The sequence below is a fragment of the Pelobates fuscus genome, chromosome 3, assembly GCF_036172605.1.
Source record: "Pelobates fuscus isolate aPelFus1 chromosome 3, aPelFus1.pri, whole genome shotgun sequence".
Taxonomy (NCBI): domain Eukaryota; kingdom Metazoa; phylum Chordata; class Amphibia; order Anura; family Pelobatidae; genus Pelobates; species Pelobates fuscus.
The window spans coordinates 326,222,398-326,246,878 of NC_086319.1; the positions used below are offsets into that span (position 1 = coordinate 326,222,398).

Here is a 24,481-nt window from a genome sequence, read left to right on the forward strand (position 1 = left end):
TGTTGTGGAGAGAGGCATTGAGGCCAGTGGTGTTGTGCAGAGAGGCTTGAAGACTATGATGAGGCCTAATAGAAAGCAGTTGTTGTTGGGGGATTCCATCATAAGAGGTGTGGAGATGGACAATGGTGGTCTTGTGAGGTGTCTTCCCGGAGCTACTGCTCACAGAGACAGGAGACGTATCTGTAATATTGTTAAGCAAGCAAAGTAGGAAGGGGAATTGGATGTACTTGTCCATTTAGGGACAAATGACTTGGCTTGCAATGAGGTTTCAGAGGTTAAGGAAGTTTTTAGTGTTTTTGCCAATGATATACGGCAGGTTGCTTCCACACTGTCATTCTCTGAAGTTCTGCCTGTGCATAACACTCAGAATGACAGGCGGATGCGTATTAGGGACTTTAACTTGTGGCTTGGTGAATGGTGTCGGGAGCAGGGATTTGGCTTTATTGCTCATGGTAGCTCTGTTTGGAACGGAAATAAACTGTACAAAAAAGATGGTTTGCATCTTTCTCAAAAGGGAACAAATGTTCTCAGTGAGCAGTTCAGAGGTTTTGCTAAGATGTATTTAAACTAGGAGGGGGGGGGCAAAAGGGTGATAAAACATCAATCCAATTGTCCCCCAAACAAGGACAGAAGGTGCCTGTAGCAAGTGTGTTAAAAAATGATAAGCTTAGAGTCATGTCTACAAATGCTCGCAGTTTAGGGAATAAGATCCATGAACTTGTGGCAATAATGGCAACTGATAGTGTAGATTTAGTCGCTGTTACTGAGACATGGTATAATGAAAAAAATGACTGGGACATAGCAATACCAGGGTACTCTTTATATAGAAAAGACAGGGAAGGCAAGAAAGGGGGAGGGGTGGCCCTGTATGTGAAGGATAGCATAAAATCTAGCCTAATAAAGGTTAGTGAGACGAACATAGAGTCCATTTGGGTTACGTTAGAATTTGGTAATCACACAGTAGTTCGTGTAGGTGTGATTTATAGGCCCCCAGGACAAATTGAAGAGTTAGATAATCTACTAGTTGAAGAAATAGCTAAAATGACAATGAAGGGGGAAGTTATCACCATGGGTGACTTTAATCTTCCTGATGTGAATTGGAAAACAAAAATAGCTACTTGTGCCAGAAGCACACAAATTCTAAACTCCCTACTGGGATTGTCTCTAAAACAAGTCATTGAGGAGCCAACTCGTAAAGAGGCCATACTAGATTTAGTGTTAACAAATGGAGATTTGGTATCAGATATTACTGTAGGTGAATGTTTAGGATCCAGTGATCATCAGTCAGTGTGGTTTAATATAAGAACAGTGACTGAGTCACACCACACAAAAACAAAAGTTTTAGACTTTAGAAAAACAGACTTTTCTAAAATTAGAATATGTGTAAAGGAGTCATTATCAGACTGGAGCAACTTAAATGGAGTCCAAAATAAATGGGATTATTTAAAAGCTGCACTACTGAAGGCAACAGAAAATTGCATTAGGCTTGTCAGTAAAAGCAAAAAATTCAAGAAACCACTGTGGTACTCCGCAGATGTGGCCAAAATAGTAAAAAACAAAAAGTTAGCATTTAGTAATTATAAAAAAACCCAGAGTGAGGAAGACAGAATGACCAATAAGATTAGGCAGAAAGAGGCTAAGCAAGTTATAAGAGCTTCCAAATCACACACAGAAGAGAAAATAGCACAGTCAGTAAAAAAGGGGGACAAAACTTTTTTTAGATACATAAATGAGAAAAGAAAAGTAAAACAAGGATTAGTTAGATTAAAAACAAAAGAAGGAAGGTATGTAGATGAGGATAAAGGTCTAGCTGACTGCCTCAATGAATATTTTTGTTCGGTATTTACAGCTGAAAATGAAGGAAAGGGACCTCTGTTAAAAAAAAGGATAAATGAGTCATTTATTACATGTGAGTTTACAGAGGAAGAGGTTCTATTTCAACTGTCAAAAGTAAAGACAAATAAGTCAATGGGACCTGATGGAATACACCCAAAGCTATTAAAAGAGCTTAGTGGTGTACTAGCAAAACCATTAACAGATTTATTTAACCAATCATTGTTAACAGGAGTAGTCCCAGAAGATTGGAAGTTAGCGAATGTTGTGCCCATTCACAAGAAAGGTAATAGGGAGGAGTCGGGCAACTATAGGCCAGTAAGCCTTACTTCAGTAGTGGGGAAAGTGATGGAAACCATGTTAAAGGATAGGATTGTTGAACATCTAAAAACACATGGATTTCAAGATCAGAGACAACATGGGTTTACTTCAGGGAGATCATGCCAAACTAATCTTATTGATTTTTTTGATTGGGTAACTAAAATTATAGATCAGGGTGGTGCAGTAGACATTGCTTACCTAGATTTCAGTAAGGCTTTTGACACTGTTGCACATAGAAGGCTTATCAATAAACTGCAATCTTTGAGTTTGGATTCCAATATTGTTGAATGGGTAAGGCAGTGGCTGAGTGACAGGCAACAGAGGGTTGTAGTCAATGGAGTATATTCGAAGCTTGGGCTTGTCACCAGTGGGGTACCTCAGGGATCTGTACTTGGACCCATTCTCTTTAATATTTTTATTAGTGATATTGCAGAAGGTCTTGATGGTAAGGTGTGTCTTTTTGCGGATGATACTAAGATATGTAACAGGGTTGATGTTCCAGGAGGGATAAGCCAAATGGCAAATGATTTAGGTAAACTAGAAAAATGGTCAGAGTTGTGGCAACTGACATTTAATGTGGATAAGTGCAATATAATGCATCTTGGACGTAAAAACCCAAGGGCAGAGTACAGAATATTTGATAGAGTCCTAACCTCAACATCTGAGGAAAGGGATTTAGGGGTGATTATTTCTGATGACTTAAAGGTAGGCAGACAATGTAATAGAGCAGCAGGAAATGCTAGCAGAATGCTTGGTTGTATAGGGAGAGGTATTAGCAGTAGAAAGAGGGAAGTGCTCATGCCATTGTACAGAACACTGGTGAGACCTCACTTGGAGTACTGTACACAGTACTGGAGACCATATCTTCAGAAGGATATTGATACCTTAGAGAGAGTTCAAAGAAGGGCTACTAAACTGGTTCATGGATTGCAGGATAAAACTTACCAGGAAAGGTTAAAGGATCTTAACATGTATAGCTTGGTGGAAAGACGAGACAGGGGGGATATGATAGAAACATTTAAATACATAAAGGGAATCAACACAGTAAAAGAGGAGACTATATTTAAAAGAAGAAAAACTACCACAACCAGAGGACATAGTCTAAAATTAGAAGGACAAAGGTTTAAAAATAATATCAGGAAGTATTACTTTACTGAGAGGGTAGTGGATGCATGGAATAGCCTTCCAGCTGAAGTGGTAGAGGTTAACACAGTAAAGGAGTTTAAGCATGCGTGGGATAGGCATAAGGCTATCCTAACTATAAGATAATGCCAGGGACTAATGAAAGTATTTAGAAAACTGGGCAGACTAGATGGGCCGAATGGTTCTTATCTGCCGTCACATTCTATGTTTCTATGTTTCTATGTTTCTATTAAGCCACATTGGTTTTAATTTGCAACTTTTATATTTGTTTCCCAATGATGTGTATTAAGAAATATACTTTTGGGGGGGCGTGGCCTGGACACCAACCAAGATGGAAGCTTAGGCACCGTGCTCCGCCGCACCCGTACCTGTTTCCAGCGATCCCGCATCAGCCAGCACGACAAATGGGTCGTAACCGCCGCTCCGATCACCCGCAAGCCCAGAGGGACCCTCAGTCAGGCTCGCAGCAAGGTACGATGGACGGCTTTCTGCAGCCGCCACGTGGCAATGGCGGCGGGGATGAAAGCCCGGCCCCGGCCGCACACCAATCAGCCCTAGCCACGGGAGGAGAATCCACGGCCATAGACAGGATTGAGGGGGAACTGAGGCGCATAGCAGCAGCTATGGCTACCAAAGCTGATCTCCTCACCCTAACCACCACCATACAGGATGCACTGAGGGCAGAAATAGCGGGCCTCCGTACAGAGGTAACAGCCCATGCGGGCAGCATCCAGGCCCTAGAAGAGGCGGCAGAAAATAACTCCACCAGGATCAACGCGACAGACGTCGCCATAGCCAGGCAAGGGGACGTGATCCTACACATGCGCAGGAATCTGGAGGACCTCGATAACAGAGGCCGCAGATGCAACATAAGAATAAGGGGGATCCCTGAAGCAGGTGAAGGAGAGAAAGCTGAAGAGGTATTAACAAACTTATTCCGCTCTATCTTGCAAACTGATACCCCGCCAGCGTTTGAATTTGAAAGGGCACATAGGGCCCTACGCCCACGCTCCGCTGAGGAGGGCCCAAGAGATATGATCTGTTGCCTACACTCGTTCCCGATTAAAGACGCGATAATGAGAAAAGCCCGGGAACGCCCAACATGGCCCTTCCAGGACACTCACGTATCCCTGTACAATGATCTCTCTCCTTACACGCTGGAAGCCCGGAGAGCACTCAAACCAATAACCAATGCGCTACGTGAACGCAATATTAAATACAAATGGGGATTTCCTTTTGCCCTGATGGCCAGACATCAAGATAAATGGCTGACGGCCAGCTGGCCGGATGACATCCCACGACTCCTTGACGCCCTGAACATACCACATATCCAGTTTACGGACTGGGTTCTGGACGCTTCCAGACCGGCCCCAAGGATACAAAGAGCAGCCCGCAGAAGAGGGGGGCAATCACCGCCGGGACCTTTGCAACGGAGACGCCCGGGGAGAGGTGAACAGGCTGAGTGAATACAGTACACCACACACCAAGCGGATGATCGGCCCATGGCAGCACCTGGTAAGGTAACTCACCACCCCTGAACTACATATGGGCCCCCCACCACACAACAGTACTTGGTAAACAAGGGGAGTCACACGACACTACCTAGCAACCCTCATGGGGACAGCGGCCATTTCATCATCTACCACCCCCCACGCACGTACACATAGCAATCATACTGTTGGCTTTGGGAGGGGGGTTAATGGGGAAGGGGAGGGAAATACAAGTGCGCCAAGAGTTGGGACTCTGAGGTGGGGATTGAAGGAGATCTGGCTGCCAACATGAGACCTCAGTGGCGCGACACTCCGATGGGGAGCCCCGCGGGGCGGCATTGTGCACACTCGGGGATATCTGCAGGAGCCCCTTATTAGGGGAGCTGGCCAATGGGACTCTGGAGGGCCTCCAATCTGCCTCTATGTGGCTGCCTACACCCCTCCTGCATTCCCTTGGGTGGTGTGGGTTTGGGGGGGCGGGGGGGGCGCACCGGGTCACTGGGCCAATGCACACTTGGAAGAACTAGGCTATCCAGCCAATGCTAACCCACCGGACCACCAAAAGACGTAACCATGGCGCCACCTTGTGCACTACCACTTATGTTATTAATAGCCCTTACGCCCGAATCCCAAAGGACGTATGCCCCTGAAACATGAGAAAGGGTCACGGACACTTTTCACAATGCATGCTATATAATGTTGAGCATCCATGCAGGGATGGTGGGCAGAATAAAGGCAATCAATAGTAAGGGTACACGCTGTAGCATGAGGAAAAAGTACCACTAGGACTCGCACACGTGAACAGCCATAACCGACAGACAGGGTCAGGTAGAGCAAGAGAAAGTAGCAAGGAATCAGTGACTGACACAAAGCGAAAGAATGGGGGGGAAGGGGGGGGGGAGGAGGGAAGCCTAACAGGGGACATTCACACACTAACTGGCAGAGACACCACCCGGGACGTACACGACTGCATCGGACTACAGGGGAGGACGGAGCCCTTTGGTAGACGAGACTTAGACAACTACAGGACGATAGGGAACAGAACGCAACGCTGACGCTTAAGGTGACCACAGAAGGGGTATGACTGCTACACACTCACTGCAACCCGAGACTCAATAAGGTGACGCATGGGAAAGAGGGGGTCAACGCACGTAGTGAAGGACTGATGACAACCCCTATAGCACACATGTGATTAATGCTGTACTGCCCCGCAACAGCACGAGATCTGAGGGGGGCCCGTGAGGGGGATCAGGGCGCAGGCCAAGGGAAATCCACTGGCACACGCCAGACAACCATGGAGCCGAGATAGACGCAATCACAGGTGTTCTGTATTACAAAAAATGTACCCTATGTTGTTGTTTTATTGTTAATTATGGCTTTGGCCAAATGTTTGAGATGGATCTTTTATTTCATGTTAGAATGTTAGCCACCACGGGTAGCGGCGGATACGAGCTCTCTGAACAAGACACACACTCTTTCCAACTTGGACAGGTGCGGACCACTCACCTCACACCACACTCGTGCTTACACATATACGGCGGCACCCTACGGGCTTTGACCTACTGGTCTGGTTACTGGGGCAAACCCACGGGGCTACTGTCCGTAGCACGAGCCACCTCTTCACCAGAGGCTGACAGACCGAGATATCTCCTATCCCGGTCACAGTACCCGCCTAGTCGGGCAACTGTTCAATCTCCTTCTCTTCTCTCTCTCCCTATCCTTCCTCTCCACCCTATTACCCACTGTACCCTCTCTCATACCCCTCCCATCCCAGCCCTACTACTGCCCTCTTACCTGGGGGGGCGCGACGGGGGTCCGGGCACCTGAAACGGGCTGACCACAACGGGGGTGGGCACCGAACGATGGCCAACGGCAATGTACCCAATGACACGAGGGCGTATCGCCCTGCTCCCCTGACTGTCCTCACCCTTAATTGTCGGGGCCTGAACGCGCCCGAACGGAGAACCCACATATTACGAGACATGAAGAAGAGACGCGTCTCGATCGCGCTATTGCAAGAAACACACTTCAAAAAGAACGCCGCACCTACACTCCGGAGCCGACATTACCCGATTAACCATTTCTGCAACCACCCTATGACCAAAAGGGCGGGCGTGGCCATCCTGATCGCTGGAGATCTGGAATTCACGCTGCTAGACAGCCTACAGGATGACCAGGGACGCTTCCTGTTCCTGAAAGGGACCATTGCGGGGATGCTTTACACGCTCGCTACCGTTTACACACCCAATAAGAGACAAGCCCAATTTCTCAGGACGACACTGGGCAAACTCGGAGAATTCTCCGAGGGCACGCTAATCCTAGGGGGAGACCTTAACACCACCTTAAACCCCATCGTAGACTCATCAACGGGCCATAGCAGCATCACCCAACTTCATATACGCTCCATACACCGGACCCTGGGAGACATGGATCTTGTGGACTGTTGGAGGACTCTTCACCCCACCACAAGGGATTACACCTACTACTCCTCGCTACATAATAGATACTCGCGTATCGACTACATCTTCATAAGACAAGCGGGACTAACGCGCCTCCTCTCCGCCAAAATCGACCCGGCAACGTGGTCAGATCATGGTCCCGTGACCATTGAACTCGAATCGCCACTCTTCCGACCTGGCACTTGGACATGGAGACTCAACGAGGCCCTCCTTCTGGATCATGGGGTGCGCGGGCAAATATCGGAAGAACTGATACGATACTTCCAGGAAAACGACACGCCAGGAACCTCTCCGGTCTCTATATGGGAGGCCCACAAATGTGTTATCAGGGGTGTCCTCATTCGGATGGCATCTAAAAGGAAAAGGGAAACCACTCGAGAAATGGCAGACCTCTACAAATCGATTACGAAGCTAGAGCAGCAACACAAGAGGACGCAGCTTATGGAAACATACGGGGAACTAATGCAGGCAAGACGCCAACTGAGGGACCTCCTTACAAAACGCCACCTACGTTCCCTGCAACAATCGAAGGGCTTCTTCTACACCCATGCCAACAAAGGTGGCAAATACTTGGCACGGCTCCTGAAAGGCAATACGCACCGCACGCAGGTTCGCACCCTACGACTCCCCTCGGGCGCCACGACGGCATTCCCGGACCAGATCGCTGAAGAATTCCGACGCTACTACCAATCGCTGTACAACCTACAGGACCGGGACGGAGAAATGGACGGGATACCCGAACATGGCAGTACCCAGGACTACTTAAGGGAGGCTGTGACGAAAACCTTACATCCAGACGTTGCAGGAGACTTGGACGCTGCAGTCACGCCGGAAGACATCCAGGCAGCCCTGAAATCCACCAAAACGGGAAAAGCACCAGGCCCCGATGGCCTACCCTCCGGGTATTATAAGACCTTCTCGCCGATCCTGCTGCCCTGGCTGACTAAAGCCATCAATGCTGTGGCGGAGGGGGAAAACTTCGGAAAAGAATCTTTAGTAGCAATAATAACGGTACTGCCAAAACCTGGGAAAGACCTGACGGCCTGCGGCAGCTACCGCCCGATTTCATTGCTAAACGTGGACACCAAGTTGTTCACGAAGGTTTTAGCAACCAGACTCCAAAGGGTCCTCCCATCGCTGGTACACGCAGACCAGACGGGGTTTATACCCGGCCGAGAGGCACGTGACAGTACCCTGAGGTTGTTCGCAATCCAGCGCAGGGCGAGAACGATGCGAAAACCACTCCTATTGCTTTCCACGGACGCCGAAAAGGCCTTTGATCGGGTGAAATGGCCCTACATGCTCGCCACCTTAGGCCACTTGGGAATGGGGCCTAAACTCCTCACCTGGATACGCGCTCTATACCATGAACCAAGGGCAGCGGTGAGAGTAAACGGAGCGCTCACAGCACAGTTTAAGATCTCCAACGGCACGAGACAGGGCTGCCCACTCTCACCGTTACTGTTTGCCCTCTCCCTGGAACCGTTACTACAGACGATCAGACAACACCCAGACATTCAGGGACTCTCCTGGCGGGGCACAGAACATAAGGTGGCCGCATACGCGGACGACCTTATGTTTTTTGTAACTAACCCCAGAATCACGATGCCCAACATCATGGCAGTGACGGAATACTTCGGCAAATTGGCAGGTTTCAAGCTTAACCTTTCCAAATGTGAAGTACTTAACGTCAACCTACCGGAGGAGGAATACTCAGCTCTAGCATCTCTGTTTCCCTTCAGGTGGTGCTCCGGTAGGATGAAATACCTCGGGGTGTGGATAACGAGAGACCCGAACGACCTGTACTCACAAAATTTTACGCCGCTACTGGAAACTATAATGGCGGACCTAAATAAATGGGCATACCCACATGTATCTTGGCATGGGCGGATCGCAGTCTTGAAAATGAACATCCTACCAAGACTCCTATATCCGTTCCAGACGATCCCATTAGCAATACCCCCATCATTCTTTGCCAAGCTAAAATCAGCGGTCATCCACTACATATGGAGAGGCGAACGCTCGAGACTTCGTCATGACATTCTATGCTTGCCGCGACACAGAGGAGGCATGGCACTACCCGATTTTAAAAGGTACCACCAGGCCACTGTCCTTCAATGCATCCTAGACCTACACGCAGACCCACAAAGGCGCAAACAATGGGTTAATCTGGCACAAGAGGAACGGGGGGCACATCTACAGGCTGCGGTTTGGGGGACACAGGTGAACGCAAACCTGGACCGGGAAAAGGAAGATATCGTAGCACAAACGCTCACCAACTGGAGACGCATGAGGGAACAAGTACACATTTCACCCACGCCAAGCCCCATGTTGTCCATCACCTACAACGACGCAATAGGGGGGGGGCTCACATTGACGTCCCTCCCTTTCAGAGGAGGCTGCGAATATGTCCCAATCATGAAGATACTACAGGACGGCAACATAAAGGCACTGGACACCCTCCTAGGGGATACTCCCTGGAACCAGCTCATAGCATTCAGGTACATGCAAGTGACACACTTCTACAAACACATGCGTAATAGAGAACGCCTACACCGCACCCTGACGTGGTTTGAAGCATTGTGCGAAAAAGGCAAACCCGTGGGAAAAGCAATCTCCATATTTTATCAACACCTCTTAGTTGGACACCTTACGGAAAACAACACCTTCCGCAGACAATGGGAAACCATGCTCAACACTACCTTCACACCCACACAGTGGGAGAACGCCTTGATCTGGCAACACAAGAGCACCATCAGCTCACTATACCAGGAAACAAACTACAAGATCATCGCGTCCTGGTACCGAACACCGGCGCTCCTCCACAGGATCTTCCCGCCAACCCCTCCAACTTGTTGGAGGTGCCAAGAGGAAAGGGGCACGTTGATCCATATTTGGTGGGAGTGCAGCGCTCTTGCTCCCTACTGGGAGTTAATACGACAAAACATAATTGACGTCCTGGGAGAGATACCCGAATGGAACGCGGCCCTAGCTCTACTGCATATTTCACAAATGCCGATAGCACGGTATAAAAAATCGATCTTACGCCACCTACTCAACGCTGCCAGGGCTCTGATCCCTATATATTGGAAAAAAACAGAGACCCCCGGTGTGGAGGAATGGATACGCAGAGTGGAGGACATTCAGGGGGCAGAGGCGATGCAGGCATCTCTACTAGGCAGAGGGGACAGACACGCAGAGCTGTGGCGCCCTTGGTTCGCATATGTGTCCAGAATTCGATAAGGTGGCACGGGGGGGGGGCCCGGAGCCTCGGGGCGGACCCCACGTCTCAATTCATAGTTCAATACCCGCAACCTTACCCTTTTCCCTCTCCCTTCTTCTAGGTCACGACTCTTGTGACTATAATACACTCACCTTCCATACCATATACAAGCACCTACATTTGATTTTACTGAAAACAAGCCACGATCACACGACCAGAAGAAAAACAAACAAGACACACTACCACCGTAAATGCTACCCATGGACACACATTCAGATACGGCAGAACTGAGAGCAGACATACGGCACAATGACGGAGAGGGCAGCTCGGACAGGGTGCACATGAAACCCCACCAGACCTAATATACCGGGACATGAGAGCAGCGAATACATAGGCAACTGACATGACGCAGGCCCACTACGTACATATCACGTGCGAGGCCACCCGCCATAGGTCCTCATACAGAATGTGGACACCCATAAGCGACAGGGAGAGCTCGTAGACGCTGTCTACTACAAACGAATTACATAATACATATGACGTTGGGACAAAAATAAAAGTTGACCCACAACACTGCTAATATGCTTACAGAGGGCCATAAGGCGTAAACATGTCCTGAAATTATGTTTGTTACTACTGAAGGCCTGCGAGCCTAACCTCCCCGTTCTACTCCCCTTACATGTCTTGAAACAACGTTTGTCATTACCAAAGGCCTGCGAGCCTAACCCTCCTGTTATATTTCCCTTAGTTGTATTATCCCAAAAAAAAAAAAAATAAAAAGAGGGAAAATGAAACAAATCGCAACAATATAATGGAGCTCTGCTACTTGGAATGATGATTTATGATTCAAATTGTCCGAAACCACATTTGTATGTCAATTGTTTTTTCATGACGGCCTGCGAGCCGACTTGTTATCTTATCCTACAACCAACAAATAAAGAGATTTACAAAAAAAAAAGAAATATACTTTTGTAGAATTTGTTTAAAGACATTTATCCTCTGTGTTTTTGCCAGTGAATATTTCTTGCCAGTCAATTATTTGTACAGATGCCCTTATCCTATTGAATTTAACATGAAGTGATTTTGTATAGCTCATATATTTTTTGAGCTAATCTGAAATGATACAATATTATAGTCGCTGTTTGTGCTCCCTAACTTAAACGTTTGAAAAATAGCTCAACATTATTAGTTATGGCAAGATTCAGAAAAATATCTCTTCTAGTTGGTGCTTCTACTAATAGAGACACAAAATTGTCCTTTATCAGGTTGAAAAAGCCCATTTCCCTTAACTGTATTACTATTCCCTTTGACCCAATCATTGTCCGGATAATTAAAGTCTCCCATGATTAGCAAATTATCCAACTGTGCAACCATATAAATTTGAGACAGCAGTTGCTCTTCCCATCATTATTAATGTTTTGGGGTTTGCAACATATTCCTACTTTTAATGGATATCCCCTGTTTCCTCCAATGCATATTTATACTAATAAATAAGGCTTCTACATAAGGCTTCTATTAAGGGTTCAACATCACCTATATCATTGCATACACTTTATTTAACACTTAGCTTCCAATCAGCTTTAATATGAAGACATATTCCACCCTCTTTTCTATGTTTTCTATCCTTTTAGATTATGTATATCCATTTAAATTTGTTGCGCAATAGTGCATTTAATCCCGTCAAGTCTTATTATCCCAAATATGTCATACTGCTCCTCGTATGCCAATATCTCAAGCTCCCCCATTTTCCTACACAAGTTTCTTGCATTAGAAGCAGAAATTTAAAGTTACCATTTGTTTTTTAAACTTTATTTGAACAACATGTAAGTAATACCTTCTTGCTCTGTCTGCTAACATTACTACAATCTTCATCTCCACCCTCCTTGACTATAGCTGAATTCCCTCTCTTTTCTGTACTACCACATTTACCCTTTTTTAACCCTTCCTACTACTCCTAGTTTAAAGCATTCTAGCCATCATGTCCCCCAGCTCAAATGACCTTCTTCCATTCAGGTGCAATCCATCATGGCTATAAAGATTGTACCCAAGTGCAAAATTTACCCTGTGATCTAAAAACCCCAAACCCTCCTTCCTACACCAAGACTTCAGCCATGCCCCGCTGACTGTAGCACGGCACAAGGTAATATCTCAGAAAATACCTTTATCTTTCTTTTTTACCTAATTCCCTGAACTCACTCTTTAAGGTCCTCCATCTTCCTCTAACTTTGTCATTGATAACAATATGGACCATGGTAGCTGGTCCATCCCCAGCCCCTCCCAATAATCCCTTGACTCTGTCAGCAAGATCACGGACCTGAACAACAGGGAGACAGCAAGCTGTCTGATTGATGCTATCAGAGCGGCATCCTATAACTTTACAGAGCTTCGTCACCCGCAAACACTGAAATACGACTTCTAATGCCTATTTCAAAATCAGTTATAAATAAGTTGATTACAAGCGGACCCAGAACAGAAACCAGATGAAAACCATTTACCCATTTACCCATTTGTCCCACTTGAAAATTTACCTTTAAAGGCAATTCGCTTGTATTCTTTCTTTAAGACGATATTCTACCCAAGGACAAGAATTTTCATTTAGACCAATTTATTTTTGTTTGAACACGAACCTATTGTGGGGAACCCTATTGAATGCCTTGGCAAAATCCAGGTAGATCACATTTACTGCAACACATTGTTCTATACTTCTATTTGATTTTTAGTAGAATGAAAAGTATGACATGGCCTATATTTAATAAAATAATGCTGATTTTAGGTAATAACAGTGTTCTTCCTAATGAATTCCTGAAAATTATTCCTTTATAACCCTTCAAATTATCTTCTAGCCACAAAAACTAAGCTCACAGGTCTATAATGTCAAGGCAAATATTTTAAACCCTTTTTGAATATAGGAACCACATCTCTCTTTCTTCTATCCTCCGGTACAATTCCTGAGGGAAAAGAATGCTGAAAGATTAAAAACAGTTGTTCGGGGGGAGTGTCCTAACGGTGCATGGAAGTGAACGTGTGAGCGGGAAGCTCTCCCGACCAGCGGTTAATAACAGCGTGTTACTCAGCCGACAACCTTGCCAGACAACCTACCTACCTGAGGAAAGAGTTTCTGTACCAGATGGTGACAAAATCGCTTTAAAAAATTGAAGCAGAAAACGCTACACTCACATCTTACCTTGTCTTAGGCCTTGGATCTTGGAGACCAAGATGGCGCAGACGGTCCTAATTCCCCAGCATTCTCACCGTGCCATCCAGACAGCCAGGCGTGGTCACCCCAGAACTGCCTAACAGGGGATTTGAACCTGGGGACTTCTGCATCCTAAGTTCCTGTCTCTGAGCCACTTGTGAACTTTGGTTCTAACCTTGTTTTCCTGGCATTGCCTGCAGCACTAGAGGGCTGGACATCACCAGTGGCCCCTACCTGTCCATCTAAGTTCACCTGAGGTAGTTCACTCATTAGCTGCCCCTCCCCGAGAACATTGTCAGTTTGTTGATTCTTGTATCCTGTTTCCTAAGACTCTGAGCCACTTGTGAACTTTGGTTCTAACCTTGTTTTCCTGGCATTGCCTGCAGCACTAGAGGGCTGGACATCACCAGTGGCCCGTACCTGTCCATCTAAGTTCACCTGAGGTAGTTCACTCATTAGCTGCCCCTCCCCGAGAACATTGTCAGTTTGTTGATTCTTGTATCCTGTTTCCTAAGACTTACTTGGCATGTGACCCTTTCTGTTTGGATTATTCGTTATTGCCTGTTCGCTGCCTGCCCTAACTTTTGGAACCATGTCTGACTACTCTTCTGGATTTGCCCTTGTCTGTTTCCATGTTACCGTTACTATTCCTGCCTAAGCCCCCGCGCACAGATTCACAGCCCAGGTAGCTCCTTATCTGGTTACCGTGGGCTGTGTTTATCTGCAAGGGTGTGCAAACATCTCTGCACTTCAGACTCCAAATAAGGTAAGCTGTGACACCCCCAAGCCCAGCAACAGATACGTCCATGAAGTTGCTAATGCAAGAGCTGAAAGCATTGTTTAAGTCTGACTTACAGCAAATGGCTTCAGACATCCGGGCCGACATCCAACATATCTGTGAGCGCTCGTCGCGGCTGGAAGACCGCACAGAGGAACTTGTGGATGCACACAATCCAATGGCTGAGGCCTACACCTCGCTCGCCCAAAAGCTAAAAACTTTGGACCACGAGGACAAGAATGGAAGGAACAACATCCGCATACGGATCCCGGAATCAGTTAAGCAGCCTGACCTCTGCCGACATGTTCAAGATTTGTTTAAAACCCTCATACCAACTTTGAGTGACTCTGAATTGATACTAGACTGCACACACAGGCTCCCTAAGCCTAAACACCTACCTCCTAATACAGCAAGAGATATAATTACGAGGGTCCATTATTTCACGGTCAGACCGCCTGATGCAAGCCTCCAGACTGCATACCTCGTGACCGGACCCATACTCCCATATTCAGTTGTTTACTGATCTCTCTTCTGCCACAATGTTTAAAAGGCGCATGGTGAAGTGAAACGGAGTTGATAAGCCAATATTCACACATGAGGACAGGAGAAAACTGCTTCAACAGTGGAATATTCCGGTATGTCCTGAAGTAACCCGAAATTCCTCGGCAACACTTACACCTAAAGCGTTACCTAAAGACTGGCTCCAGATGCCTCGTTCTTCCCATTTATTGGCGGACCACGGAGCCTCCAAGACCTGAGGGACTTACCACACCGTATTGCTATTTCATTCCTCATTGGGATGGTTTTTCTCTAAAGTTCACTACTGTTGTTTTATTTTCCGCTTACATTATGGTTAGTTAAGGCTGTCATCACCGTACTCAGTGATTTACAGCTTTCACTGTGGTCGGGTGTTAGGTTTATGATTTTAAAGTTTGACCCATGCTGAAGATTATTTTTAAGATCTCTTAGATCTTAGCATTACCACTCACCAGGGCTACTCCCAAGGCTCTAATTGTAGCCTACTTTGTCCGTTGTTCTTTAACCCATCTATGCCATACTTGTATGGTAAATGGAAATCTGTATATAGTTATTTGTTTGTTAATTCCCTTATTACCTCATTGAGTATGTTCTTATTAAGCTGCATCTGTCATCTAGTGTTATGTCTAAGGCCATGAATGCCATGTGGTGTTCCTTGGCCCGGGTGCTTACCAGGCTAAATCATCTTATATTGTAAGATGGTACTGAAGATCTTCTCATTACATGCTAAATGGCTCAATTCTCCTAATAAGCACAGAATGGCTATGAAAGATGCTAAACGCAGTGGAGCCCATGTCGTGTTCTTCCAAGAGATGCAATTTAAATGGGGTAGCAGGCCTCGCTTTATTTCTCCTTGGTTCCCACATGACTATCATGTCTGCTACTCAGCCAAATAATGTGGTGTTTCTATTTTAATTAGTACTACATTACTGAGATACTGCATTTTCCTTGATAAGAAAAATTTGTGACAAAAAAGGGCGCTACCTAATGCCTTCTTAATAACATCCCATATACCCTAGTTAGCATTTATGGTCCCCACAACAATCAGTATGTATTTCTCCTTAATGTACTGGCTTTAACTAATATGTATGGTTATGGGGAGGTAATCATTGGAGGCGACACAAACTTTTTGTTAGACAGCTCAGCAGACTCCTCCACTTCCACTACACTCTCTTCCCACACTCTACGGTAGAGATCAATGCTATCAGCACATGTCTGTGCCACACTCTCATCTCACCACCTAGTGGACCCATGGCGCATACAACATCCAACAGAAATTGATTATACCTGCCACACGGCAGTGCATAATAGTTATTCCCGAATAGACCGCTTCCTCATCCCCGCCACTATGCTGCCCAAAATTGAAGAATCACATTTTCTTATCTCGTGGTCGGACCATGCTCCGAACACCCTAAGCTTAGCAGAAAACTTTTATAACAGGGGGCAAAGTACATGGAGGCTCAGTGACTTCCTTCTCGCTTATCCCTCCATAGTTTCCCAAATCTCCACAGAACTTCAACACTATTTTTTAGAAAATAAGGTCCCTGATACCCTCATTGAGCAAATTTGGCTAGCAGACAAAGCGTTTATTAGAGGCAGCTTTATAAAACATGCTAGCTACGCCAAGAAACTAAGGCTAGCTAAATACACCTCGCTTATTGCCGTAATAACGACACTAACACACTCAAACAAACATGATCCCAATTCTACTACATACACCAAATTGCTTGTTCTCCAATCTCAACTTCGAGACATGGAGCTCACCAAAATGTATTTTTTGCAAACAGGAATAGGGCGGGGGCCAAACTAGCTTTACAATTTAAAAAACGATCTGTTGCTTCCAGGATTGTGTTCCTAGTCAATGGAAACGGTAAAAAAACACTAGATCCTCAAGCTATTGTTAATCCGTTTACTACTTATTACATTGGTTTGTATAACTTAAAAGATAACTGTCAGGATGAACCAGTGGCCCAACATTAAGAATTAAGAAAAGCAGGTAACAAATACAAACAGTAACAATGTATTATAGGGCCTTAGAATGGCCAGAATTAACGTAATAGAATGAACAGTTACGAGTCGAGGCCAGGAATACAGAAAGGAACAAATACGGAAAGAACAAAGCCAAAGGGTCAGGGATACCAGAAATACGGGAAGTCATGTCAAGCCAAGATCAAAAACCAATAATCAGAATCAGGAACGCGCTCTCGGATAACCAGCAGGATGGAAACCACGACATGGCACGGAACAACTGCAGGTTTGGGTTTAAATAACCCAGTAAATTCTGCTATTGGCTGATTTGGGTCCCAGCACCCTAGAACATGCGTGCACAGCAAAAACGTGATGCTGCACGCATGTTCACGTCACTAGTGATGTAATTGTGGGCGGTGTTATTCATTAGGACTATCTTGCAGCGGCCGGCGTCCCTCCCAACGCTGGACCTGGCCGCCAATCCACAAACAGCATGGAGGGGGAGGCTCTGGGGGTGAGTAACCTCTCCCTCCTTTAGTGCGACCACGCCAATCAGGTGCGGCCACAATGTGGTGCCGATCAGGCACCGTGACAGTACCCCCCACAAAAAGACCGCCCACCGGGTGGGCAGGACCAGCCCATTAAGGTACCGGGCATGGAAAGAATGAAGAAGGCATCCAGCATGAATGCCAACTGCAGGAACTCATGAGCGTTCCTCAGGACCACAACCCTTCCAATCCACCAAATACTGCAAAGAACCACGTAAGAACATGAAAAACGGAAAGGACCAATGTATCTAGGAGCGAACTTCATAGAGGGTACCCTGAGTCTAATGTGTCTAGTGGACAGCCAAACCTTGTCCCCTACTTGATAAGAAGGTGCTGCACTACGTCTCTTATCAGCATGCTGCTTAAAACGGGACGCAGCACCGGCTAAGGGAAAATGAACCAGATCCCATGTTTTCCTCATAGAGGTTATACTATTCCCAGTGCTACAGACGCAATAGCGGATACCCAACCATGCAGTTTTCTCTTACTTGCAGTTAAAAAGCATTTTGAATACCCACGCTGCGTCACTACACCCTACACCACATCCCAGTTATGTTACCCCCCAGATACTTATAGAGAGATGTTGGTCTTCGCCTACTAAACCAAAGGCCCTTACTCTTTGCTATAGATCCTGGCAGGAGCTCTCGCCGTCTAAGCCCCAACAATGCAGAACGCAGTGGGAATTGGACTGTGACATGGCCCTGACCTATACCAATGGACAAAATGCTTCTCTCACATAGAGGCGCACAGGAAATTCCTATATCGTTGGTATTTGACCCTTCCCCCCCTCCACCGACTTCCCTAACTCATATCCGTTGTGTTGGAGGTGCACTTCAAACAGCGGCACCTTTATACGTACATAGTGGTCTTGTGGCGGCATCCAACCACTCTGGTAAATGGTCCGCTCTGTCCAGGACAACTTAAATGTACCCACCTTCACGTTGACGGCATCCACGTGCCTATTGCTGTTATTTCCACAATCCTTGTCATATGGCCAAAAGCAATTGACTGTTCTTGTGATATTGGCAGCACGTAATCAAATTACAACACATTGGAAATCTCCAACATGCCCTTCCTTGTCCCAGCTAATTGACAAGATATCTCAATTCTACACATAGCACTCACCTCTAGCAAGAAAACACAAATATTTAATGATGCCTGGAACGCATGGGAGAGGAAATATGGTCGGGGTGTTGTTGACACAGGCGCAGCATGTTAATCCTAGGCCCTGCCTGCCCAGCCAGGTCTCATTGACACACTCTAGACGCCGGTATATCTGAGCTTTTCTAGAATTTCACTACCATGATAGTACAGTTGACTGTCCGCAGGCACCACTGGCAACACTATTGGCCACGATAGACATCATCTAGCTTAACATACTCTCCAATCCCAATCATTGCATATTTTCCGAATTTCTAGCCCATCCTGTTTTTCTCTGTTTTTCCTGCTTTTCCTGTATATTTCTTAGGGCAAGTACCCTGTTCATTAACAATACACGTTGTACAGATACATGACAGAAGACAGTGCCCTTATCCCAATTATTTATTGCACCCACTGTTTATGCTAGCAATAGATGGTAACACACTCCCTATCAGGCTTTTATGACAACCTATGATTGTTACAACAAATGTTCCTTTGGATGACTAAGCAGGCGACTCAGGTTCGGTCTCCATAAAGGGTTCAGGTAGACAAATCCCAAACTGTGAGGTGTACATGTAGTCAGATGAGTGAAGCTATTGTTGATGTATGATGTCCACAAATGCTTATGTGCTGTCAAGTATATTTTGATGGAAATATTGTACCCCATTAACCTACCCCCCCCCCTTCTTCCTTGTGTACCCACATTCTCTTTTATCATTGAAAATCAATAAAACTACAAATTAAAAAAAAAAAAAAACAGTTGTTCACTTCTACAAAAAAATTTAAAATACTGTTTAAGCTTGTGTAAAAAAAAACAAAAGATTCTAGAAAACATAATAGGCGATAAGCTAAGTTTTCTGAGAAATAAAAGGACCATGTTAGAGTTTTATACATGTTCATCTCTTTTAGAAACCGTCCAAGCAGTCTCGGAAAGCTTCGGGAGATGAAGGGGAGAAAGATAACAAAGACGAAGGGAATAAGAGTGGTTCGGAGGCTGGTGACGCAGACAACGACATAAGAAATGCTTCAGAAGTGCAGAAAAGCAATGCAGGGGTACGAATGGCAAATGTACACATAATAACTTTTAATGGCCTTAATGATAGTCCTGTTATAAACCAGATTCTGCCTGCAGTGATAGATCTAGTTCAGGAGGCTGGCTGGAAAAGCATGTGCTACAATGCAGCCTACCTGACGCTGCTGAAATTTGTGGACTACGTTTCCCATGATGCTTATATGTACATTATTGGAAATCTAGTTCATTAACATCTGTGCCAAGGTTAGACACCATTTGAATATATTTTACATATTTCATATATATATATATATATATATATATATATATATATGTGTATATATATATATATATATATATATATATAAATAAACTCTATATTGCATGTTACAAAGTAATGTTAATGTCTTTTGGACCTATTTTGGTATGAACTGAGTATACTGTAATCATAATCTCAACTCAAAAGAGAGTATCGTAAACTTTAACGCTAACCAGCCCACTAAATCAGTTTCACATATTATATAGAATTATTTATTTTGATGAAGTATCAGTTAGAAATTTCCAAAAATCTATTAATTATATTTTTAAAAAATGTGATCCCATGTTGCAAACAATGAAAGCTGTTTAGTACCAACACAACTGGTGGGATAACGTAGCACTTGGACCAACACTATATTACATTAATACATTCAATTTGCTGGAAAACAAGGAGTAATTGGCCAATCTAGTCCCATTTAACATTTTATAAAATGTGGCTTAGAAAAGTTTATGTTGCTAATACTGGGTAAACTGTTGCCATTTATATGTGCCATTTAATGTATAGAATTTGGTTTCTAAGCACAGTTATGAACACTCCATACGTTAGTTTTATATTAGAAGCTGTTACTACAGCAGAGCTTGTTTCTGTATAAGCCAGTAATTTGTAAAGGATTTGTAAGTGAAAATACGGTACATAATTTCCAGGTCTTCTCCTTAATATTTGGCAATGAATAATTTGCCACACAATCTACAATCTGTGTGCAAGCCACTGAACCTTTTCATTTTTAGATATATGAGTTGCCTTAAAATCTGTTATCGCATATGACAGAGGCTACAAATACATAGATACTTGACCAGTAAAATCTGCTCCGTTTTATTGGCATAGTTTCTTAGGAGGATATAAATTCAAGATTCGTTAAAAATAAGATATTCGATTACACATACAATTTCCTTTACCTGGTTTTATTTTGGTTCACACGTGCTTAGAAATAAGCATTCACATGGGCTATACTGAAATGTCTAAGCAATCGGAATGATACAGTTGGCACTGTGATCAGAGTAATTCATTTGTGACTCAGTTATTTTTTTCCCATCTATTTAAAATAATTACTGCCAGAACAAAGCACTGGCAAGGCAACTGCACCAAAGAATAAATATGATCAAATTATTTGATATTTTGTGCAGGAGGGGTGCAACATTCTGGTTTTAGCTGTGCTGTCTACAAGTCTCAAACGTGAAAAGAAAAGACACAGTGAAAGAATAACATCGCAATATAATATATCATAATTATTCCTAACTTAATTCACATGTATAAACACCCTTGTGATCATTGTATACAGTTCACACCAGCACTGAAGGGACGGTCTGTTATGCATTTGTATAATAAGTAACATAAATAGTCGCAGACCTTCTGCCTTGATTTCCCGCTGATTTGCAATGTCGCCAGCACATCACTGTTAATCCGTTTGCCAATAAATGCAAGAAAATCCAGAAGGTGGCAACTCATCGAATTAAAAGTCCAACTTAGTAAGGGCAAACAATGGTGTCTGTTTATTAAATGTTACTTAGTATACACATTTTTTTCAAATGTCTTTCCAAGTTGGCTGATTACAGAATGTTGAACAAATAAAGATTATGACATGTTTGTCCTTATTAAAACAAAACCTTGAAGAATCAGAAAGATTGACACAGGTGTTCTGTGATTTTCCTGCAGAACGTTTATTCAAGAGGTGGGGCCCGTAAGAAATGCACAGATCCTAAAGAAAAATTATAAATCTTAGTGGCACACAGGCAAGATTTGGTGAGCATACAGCTATGAGTAAAATGTCAGTGTAAAGTGAATGAAGACACTGGAGCTCATTCTTCTGCAGACAATGTCATCTGTGATGTGTCAAATTGATTTCTAATATACCGCATTGTGAGTAGGGTTCCACCGACTGGCCGTGAGCAGACATTTTATATATTTTTTCTGTATAAAACGTTAAGTACGTGAACTAAGTTATATTTTTAATGATGTGTTTAATCACCCCAGATGTTATATTTCCTCAACACTCTAGATTTACACCACAGATAAATCATAATGGATCGTCATTGAATTTATTTTATTATCAAGATTGCTCCACGATGCAATTTTAATATTCCTCTGTGCGTGGGAGTTCAAAGAGTAGAGCCACCTCCCCCCAGAAATGGTGGAAAACCCTGCACTCATTCGCAATAAATGCTCAAATACCCATTGGAATCTTGGCTGGAAGTGCAGAATCAAGCAGGGGACCCCTATAGTACAAAAATGTCCAGGGGTTCCTGTGATGAAAAGTCATACCAGCCATATCTCTTTGAATTTGTCTTTGTGCCCACCTTTATTACTGTTTGCAGTTGCCAATGCATTTGGTGCTAGATCAATGCCAGTATTGTTTTAAGGCAATGATGGTCCTTTACATCATAGTTGGCTTTACCCCCTCTAATCTTATGCATACTTGGTTATTACCAAAAAAAAGAATACAACTAGCACCCAAGCAGCCACCTCGTCCATCCTTCCTAGAATCTGTCGGTGTGTGTGTAATGGTAAGCCACAGAATAATAACCATAGGACAAAGTGGCTATCCTTCTGAAATACTTAATGGAGCTTTCTTTCCTTATATGATATTGTAGGTATCCATTTATCTTTTTAATATCACAATATTGTCCATGGATTTTGTTCTATTTAGTTATAGAACATCTATAATTAACATATGCATTTGCTTTGTCTCACGACACTCTGATGGAATCTTTATATATACGTTGATTATTACATGTGGTCTCAATGCAAAACTAGATGTACAGTTAGGTCTGGAAATATTTGGACAAGTTTTGTTATTTTGTCTGTTTAACAAAATAAATTAAAGTTACAGTTAAATATTGCATATGGGCTTAAAGTGCAGTCTTTCAGCTTTACTTTGAGCTTAATCACATTTAAATTGGAGGAAGTGTTTAGGAAATATGAAGCCCCCTCTTTTTCAAGGGACCATAAGTAATTGGACAATCGACTCAAAAGCTGTTTCATGGACAGGTGTGGGCTATTCCTTCGTTATTTCTTCATCAATTAAACAGGTAAAAGGTCTGAGTTGATTCCAGGTGTGGCATTTGCATATGGAATTGAAACAGGACATCTTTAGGCTGCAAAAAAAAAAAATCCATTAGAGAGATAGCAGGAACATTAGGAGTGGCTAAATCAACAGTTTGGTAGACTCTGAGAAAAAAAGAACGCATTGGTGAGCTCTGCAACACAAGGCCTGGACGTCCACGGAAAACAACAGTGGTGGATGATGGTAGGATCCTTTCCACGGTAAAGAAAAACCCCTTTACAACATCCAGCCAAGTGGATAACACTCTCCAGGAGGTAGGCATATCATTATACAAGTCCATAAAGAGAAGACTGAGAGCAAATACAGAGGGTTCACCACAACGTACAAACCATTTATAAGCATCAAGAATAGAAAGGCCAGATTTGACTTTGCCAAAAACATCTAAAAAAAAACAAAAAACAGCATATTTTGGACAGAGGAAATTATCTGAAACATGCCGCATCCTCTGTAAAACATGGTGGAGGGTGTGTGATGGCATGGGCATGCATGGCTTCCAATGATACTGGGTCACCAGGGTTTATTTATGATGTGATAGAGGGCAGAAGCAGACGGATGAATTCTAAAGTGTAAAAGGATATATTGTTGCTCAAATTTAGACAAATTCAGCAAAGTTGATTGGACAGTGCTTCACTTTACAAATTGGCAATAACCCAACATACTGCAAAAGCAAACCCAGGAATTTTGTCAGGCAAAGAAGTGGAATATCCTGCAATCACCTGATCGAGCATGCATTTCACTTGCTGAAGACAAAACTTAAGCCAGAAGACCCACAAACAAACAACAACTGGAGACAGCTGCAGTAAAGGCCTGACAAAGAATCACAAAGGAGAAAATCCGTTTGGTGATGTCCAAGCGTTCCAGACTTCAAGCAGTCATTGTCTGCAAAGGATTCTCGCTTACATTTTGTCAGGATCCCGCGGGCGGCTGCGAGGGGAGGCTGCAGTCCGCTCGCGGCACTCACCCTCCAGCCGCCCGTGGTCCCCTTCCCGGCGTACGCTCGGTGGGCGGCATCCTCCCAGCCTCGGATGCCGCCCGCGTCTTCCTCTCCATCCCCCAGCGGCAGCATGCATGACGCTGCACGCTGGGAGACCGCCCATTTTTTAAAACGCCGGGGTCAGCCACCTGACCCGGCGTTAAAGGCACAGTGCCTCAATCACAGTGGGAGGTATAGATATCTCCCACATGTGATTGTTAATTCTGATTGGAAATTATCCAATCAGAATTAATCAATGGGTTTATATACTTACCTTTCCTGTCCCTCTCTGCCCTGTTGTGGTCTTTGCTTGCTAGTATTGCTACTAATTTGTGTTACTCTCTGGTTACGTACTCTGGCTTGTTTATCTGACTTTGTGACTTTCTCCTACCCTTTGACCTCGGCTTGTCTCTCGTTATTCTGTCTTCTGGTTCCCCTTACTCGGCTTGTCTCCTGACTTTCTTTGTGTGCTTAGCCTGG

General features: G+C 44.4%; 1 protein-coding gene across 2 annotated transcripts in view; it reads left to right on the plus strand.

Moving 5' to 3' along the window:
• The window catches only part of HDGFL3 (HDGF like 3), a 54,599-nt gene that overhangs the window by 25,849 nt on the left and 4,269 nt on the right, over positions 1-24,481 (plus strand). Inside the window, exons 5-6 of one of the 2 annotated variants that reach the window (XM_063448989.1) lie at positions 19,546-19,689; positions 21,621-21,707. In XM_063448989.1, coding sequence (XP_063305059.1) covers positions 19,546-19,689; positions 21,621-21,680 — 204 coding nt within the window. In that variant the 3' untranslated portion in view covers positions 21,681-21,707. The remainder of the gene's footprint in view (positions 1-19,545; positions 19,690-21,620; positions 21,708-24,481) is intronic. The other variant, XM_063448991.1, reaches the window with a different exon arrangement.